This window comes from Parus major, chromosome 6 (genome assembly GCF_001522545.3).
Source record: "Parus major isolate Abel chromosome 6, Parus_major1.1, whole genome shotgun sequence".
Classification (NCBI taxonomy): domain Eukaryota; kingdom Metazoa; phylum Chordata; class Aves; order Passeriformes; family Paridae; genus Parus; species Parus major.
Window position 1 is genome coordinate 27,777,601 of NC_031775.1, and position 6,009 is coordinate 27,783,609.

At 53.7% G+C, this 6,009-nt stretch overlaps 1 protein-coding gene across 1 annotated transcript in view; it reads right to left on the reverse strand.

The window, feature by feature from the left end:
• Positions 1–4,438, reverse strand: part of VAX1 (ventral anterior homeobox 1) — a 5,411-nt gene extending 973 nt beyond the window's left edge. The window contains exons 1-3 of the mRNA XM_015632477.3: positions 3,647–4,438; positions 1,707–1,894; positions 7–198 (exon numbers count right to left, since the gene is read on the reverse strand). Of these exons, the coding sequence (XP_015487963.1) occupies positions 7–198; positions 1,707–1,894; positions 3,647–3,884 (618 nt within the window). The 5' untranslated portion in view covers positions 3,885–4,438. The remainder of the gene's footprint in view (positions 1–6; positions 199–1,706; positions 1,895–3,646) is intronic.
• Positions 4,439–6,009: the final 1,571 nt, after the last annotated feature.

Genomic DNA, 6,009 nt, shown 5'->3' on the forward strand with positions numbered 1-6,009 from the left:
CAGCGCCGAGCCCAGCGCGCCCGTGGCACAGGGCGGCAGCAGCCCGGGCAGCCCCGGCGGGGAGAGCAGCCGGCCTTGCTCCAGCAGCCGCAGGACGCTGCAGGTGGCGGCGGTCTCGGACACCACCGACCGCAGCTCGGAGTCCTTGCCCTGGTCCTTCTTCTGCTTGGTGCGCCGGTTCTGGAACCAGACCTTGACCTGCGGGCCGGGGAGAGAGGCAGGGTCAGCGGGGCGGGAGGAGCGGCGCCCCCCGGCAGGTGCCCCGGGACCCCGGCGCGGCTCCGCGGGGCGGGGGGAGGCAGCGGGGGAGGGCCCACAGACACTCGGGAACGGACAGCGCTTCCAAAACGCAACAAAGCGACGCAACCCCCACACCCTCCGTCTGTTCCCGGGTTCGGGGTGACCCCGGGGCCTTTCGTTCTGCATCTTTAACCAGAAGCTCTCGCTTCGTCCTAGTTTACTACAGGCCGGGAATTCTCTGGGAGACGGAGCCAGCCCTTTCCCCGCCGCTTTATTCTAAGCCGGCTCGGCCGGAGCCGCGGGCGCCCGCGGTTCCCAGCAGCCGCTGCCCGCTCCCACTGCCCTTCCTGGGGGTAACAGCAACCATGAGCTTCTTTCTCCCTATTCCAAACTGGACACTCTCTCTACACCCCTAAATAATTTTAAATAATATTCACCTTTAAAAAGGAATACTGGGAGTCACTCAAAAAACAACAACCAAAACCAAAACCAAAACCAAACCAAACCAAAACCCACCCATGGCAGGTTCTGTAACCTACGAGCTGTTGAACTTGTCATTCCTATCCGGCAAGGAAAGAAAAAAGCTAATTAACGTGTCGGGAATTTACTGTTATATGATGTTTTGCGGAAATACGAAACCGGCTATAAGAAGTTTCGACTTTTTGGATGTTTGCCTGTGCTCTCACGCAGTTTTAGGCGAGTTTTAGGCCTGTCGGCCCGGGCCTTTCTGCCTTGGAGGGTGGAGGGGCGATTCAAGGACTCAAGGCCCAAACCTCAGCCCCATCCCCGGATCTCTCATAGCCAGGACAGCTCAGGCCGCACGTCTGTAACCCGGCAGCCCCGGGGGAAGGTGCTCGCTGTCCCTGAGGGTTTGAGCGCCTGCGTCCCGCTCGCTGCGGGCTGGGAGCGTCTCGGCCTCCCCTCACAGCAGCGAATCTCCTCGGCCGGCTCCCCGCAGCCGGGCACACCGGGCCTCGGCGGGGCCGGAGAGGATCCCCCCGGGCCGGAGCTGGGGGAGCCTCTCCCGGGAGTTCCACTTCGTGGCCAAGCTCCCTCCGATGCCCTCGGGCCGGGCCACCTCGCCCACGGGGAGAACCCACTGGGTCTGCCGTGCGGGGACACGAGGGACCCTCTTGGGCAGCAGCTCCCCTTCCCTAGACGGACACAGCTGGGGACACATACACATTTGGGGACACACACTGTTGGGGACACACACAATTAGGAGTTCCCTTGCCAGACGCCTCAGCCACGAGCCCCTCAGCTCCATCCCTCCGGCGGGTCCCCCCCGACCGGACACGCGTGGGCACCTCGGGGGCTGTCTCGCCCCTCGCCCCGCGGGGGAGGCGCGCAGGGCCCCGGCCTTGGGGCCCGCGGGGCGCGGAGATGGCCGGGCCTGGGAGTCCCGCGGAGCAGGGCAGGGCAGGGCAGGGCAGGGCAGCCGGGGCTCCCTTGCCTTCAGGCGCTACCTGAGTCTCGGAGAGATTGAGCTGGCGGGCGAGCTCGGTGCGCTCCCGCCCCACGACGTACTGGCAGCGCTGAAACTCCATCTCCAGGCGGTAGAGCTGCTCGGCCGTGAAGGAGGTGCGGGTCCGCTTGGGACGGTCCAGATCAAGCCCCTTAGGCAGAATAATCTCTCGGATTGAACCTTTGGCATCTGGCAAAGAGAGGCGCAGTCAGCTTCATACCCGGGCAACCCTCCTCTGTTTTTTTTCCCCTCTTTTTATACTTCCTAATTTTTCCAAAGGAAAGAGCCGTCCCCAGCGCCTTCAGGACCGAGACACGAGTCGGGATGGAGCAGTGTCCCCGCGACTGTGGCACTGCACCTGGCCACTACACCCAAGGAAGGAAAAAAAACCCACAACAGAGAAGGAAGGAGGGGGCGATGGGGGCCCCGGGCTCTATAATTAATCCCCTCAGCCCATTTAAAAATTACTTTGAATATATTGCACTCACAGTACGACACTGCGGCATCACCCACGGCCCCTTTGGTAAGCTGGGGGGAGAGATCCTCCAGGCCAGGCTTTGTGCCTGAAGTGCAGGGCTACTCTTTGTTCCCCTTGAGCTCCGGGTTAGGACTTGATGGTAGCCACCATACACAGCCCGTCGCCCCCCAAAATATAAAGCCTTATTATTTTTTTTTAATAACAAGTTTCTTATGCTTACAAAAAGAAGGAAAAATTTAAAAAAAAGAAAAAGGAAAAATGCTTTCCTGGCAGAGGCAGCACTGCCCCGACCTGGCTGCTTGCCACTGTCAACGTGGGGACACCTCCAGCCCACCCTGCACCGCTGCCGCTGCCGCTTTGGGGTTTTGGCAACGAGGAGAAGCAGGAGGGGAAAAAAAAAAAAAAGGAGGGGGGGAGGGATGGAAACCAAGGCACCAACCAGCCCGCAGAAACCTCACTTTTCTGGTAGCCCCGACTGAAGGAAAGCGGGACAAATCTCATTAACACGACTGTCAAGCTAGAGCCAGATTCAGGTTACCTTAAAGCCTTCCCAACTTTACTTGCCGTAATTTTACCTCCTTGGTACGTTTTAAATCAGAGACAATCACATCATTTTAATCTGACCCTTCTCTGGGTCAACCAGTGGAGCAAAGATTAATTCTGGCTTCCAAGGCCTGCTTCCCATATATTTTGTTCCGATTCTCTTCTCTCCCTCCTCCCCCAAAAAAACACCTTAATAAAACTGAAATTTCTTCAGGTAATTTTTTTTTTGGGGGGGGGAGTACGAATAAGATGATTTAGCTATTTTAGCCTGGAGAAGAGACGAAGATTGAGGGAAATTAAACGTAGAACTATTAAAAAGTAACAATTAAAAAAAGCCCTTCGTCATTCCTCCATTTCTTTTAAGGCTGGTGGTTGTTTTAAAACAGCCCTTTTCCTCTGGGCTGCCGGGCACGGAGAGAGAGGGGACAGAGGGAACATGTGCCCTCCGAGAGGGCCTCCTGTCCTCAGCCCCACGCCGCGGAGCGCGGGGCGGCGGGAGGGATGCGCGGGCGCGGAGGGAGCGCGCCCGGCCCGCGGGGCACAGCCACGGCCCCCGAGGGAAGGAACGCTGGCCCCGGAGGGCTCCCCGCGGCCACCGGCACCCCGGGAAAGCTGCAAAGCACGAGAGAAAAAAAAAACGAAACAACAATAAGCGGGGCCGGTCCGTTCCGCAGCGCCGGGGAGGAACCGCCGAGGCTTAACTTTCCGCCGAGACGCCGGAGGAAATTCCCCGGGATAAAGGCGGCGGGAGCGGGCTCCAGGGCAAAGCCCGGCCGGGCAGAGGGGTCTCATCCCCGGAGCCGTAGGAAGGGCTTCCAAGCCGGGACCAGACCCGAGGCAAAGCGACAAAATAAACCCATCTCCCGGGCGTGAGCACAGCTCACCTTCCCCCACCCTCGCCAAACACCTCAAACTCATACCTCTAACTAGGATCCTCCTGCAATAGTCCGGATCAGCCGAACTAGATTTACTTTTATTACAACCTTCCGTAGCTGCAGAGGCAGAAAAAGTCCCTTGCTGATCCTTCAAAAAAGAAGTAGAAATATTTCCTTCAGACCCTTTGCTTTCCTTGCCCTCTTTATGTCCGTTCTTCGAGACCCGGTTAGCTTCAGTCTCTGAACTGCATCTAACGTCCATTTTGTCTTGTTTCCCAAACATGTAGTGCAATAAAAACAAAACAAAACCAAAAAAAAAAAAGCGCCAACAACGATAACAAAAAAATTATAGAAGAGTAGAAGAAGAAGAAGAAGACGAAGTCTATGCTGGATATTGCACGACTTAGGGTGAGATCGGTGGGGAACTGTAAAGCACCTTGAGTAAGGAAGATCGGGTTTTATCCCACTGGAAAAGCAGCGGCTTCCTCAGTCCCAGCGTCCTAATGTGACTGTCCAGCTTCCCAGAGCGCCCAGTGATCAGGTACTCAACAGTACAACTCTAAAATGATTTAATGTCTGCCTTATTACAGAGACATGTAGTTGTTAGACACACAGAGGGACGCGCACTCGCTGTTTCAATTGATTACGGGTAATTTTGCAGCCTCCACATTTAGGTTACCTCATGAATACACTAAATTGTTTGGATAATATATCAGATCGTAATGGATGGTTTGTGTGCTTGTCCCCAATCAAGTAGAGTTTAGCCAGTGAATAAACTGAAATGATTGGTCTTGCTTTCAGGAAACACACAATCAAAAGACTGAGACTTCCAGAAAAAAAAAAAAAAAAAAAAAAAAAAAAAAAAAAAAAAAAAAAAGGAGAGAGGAAAAAAAGGGTGGGGGAGAGGGGAAAAAAACCAAAACTTTTGACAAGATTCACCCTGAATTGTTAGCACCATTAGCAGCCATTATTAACTTTCTTCAGTCTGCCTTTGACCTCCCGATTATATAGTGGCTTTCTCCAAAGCACGCCAAATAAATCTGAATAAAGCTGCTAGGAAGGGCTGAAAAAATGCAGTTGCAGGGGGGGGTGAAGAAAAAGAAAAAAAAAAAGCCCCCTGAATTCTAAACAAACAAACAGATCCCCAGCACGCACACACATGAAAAGTTCTTCCTTCAAGCAGATCTCTCCAAGGAAGCAGGTTATCTTGGCCAGCAGAAATCCTCGTTAACACATCTCCCCACAGACAGCCATCTTAAACTCCTACCTCTCCTTATTTCAGTCCCGATACTTGCTTTTTGTGCTTCTCCCTCTGTGTGTGTGTGTATGTGTGCGTGCATGTGTGTCTGCTAATTCTGCACCTTCGCAAACACTGAACCTATTCGCAGAGCCTGCTCATTGAAAAAAAAAAAAAAAAAAAAAAGCCAGCTTTGTGTGCAGTGGATCCAGGAGGGGGGAGAAAGAGAGAGGGGGAGAAAGAGGGAGAGAGGGAGAGAGAGGGAGGGAAGGAGGGACAGAGAGAGAGAGAGATAGCCCGTGAAAAATCTCAACTGCGTGATCCACTAAAGGAGAAAAAAGTTTTACTCTAGCTATTTCATTGTCTCTGCTACAATATCTTTGAGAACCGCAACAGCCAGTAATCCAATAAGACCATTGATTAGGCTACAATGATTCAATTCAAGCAAATGGCCTTGTGCAAAGAGCATGCTCCAGTCCTTCTTGTCACCTTGCAGGGCAGAAGCCCTCTTCATGCTTCTCTCCTTATTCATTCCTTTATGGGAAATGTAGAGCAAAAGGAGTGAAAGATGGCAATTATCTAATTGGACTATTAACAAACAATTCTCTGAGTGTGGCTGTCTGGCAGTGGTTCTTGGGCGAGGTGAAAGGCCACATGTTGCACTGGCCCCATTCACAAAGAGTTTAGGGGCCTGAGAGGGAGAGAAAGAATTTTCCCTGAGAATTTTTCACACAAATGGCGCTGTATCCACCAGGCTGGCTGTTCCCTGCCTCGTCCTCTGCCTGCCTGGGCCACTGCCTGGGAATTGCACCCACCTGAAGCCGGCAGGGCCAGCCCTGGCTCTCGCTGCAGATGAGAGCAGAGGGCGGACGCAGAATCCGGCACCCTCGCCAGGGTTGCTCAGCTCCATGGGCCTCATCCTGCCTCTGCTGATGGAACAACCATCCATCCTCATCCCATGGGACCCAATCTTTGTCCAAGGGTGTGTATCCGAGGGAAGGATCCAGTGCTGGGGCCTAATCACCATGCACAGGGAATTCATGGCAGGCTAAAAAAGAACAGGGGCGGAGGGGGGTGGTAGGAAAGGAAAGGAAAGGAAAGGAAAGGAAAGGAAAGGAAAGGAAAGGAAAGGAAAGGAAAGGAAAGGAAAGGAAAGGAAAGGAAAGGAAAG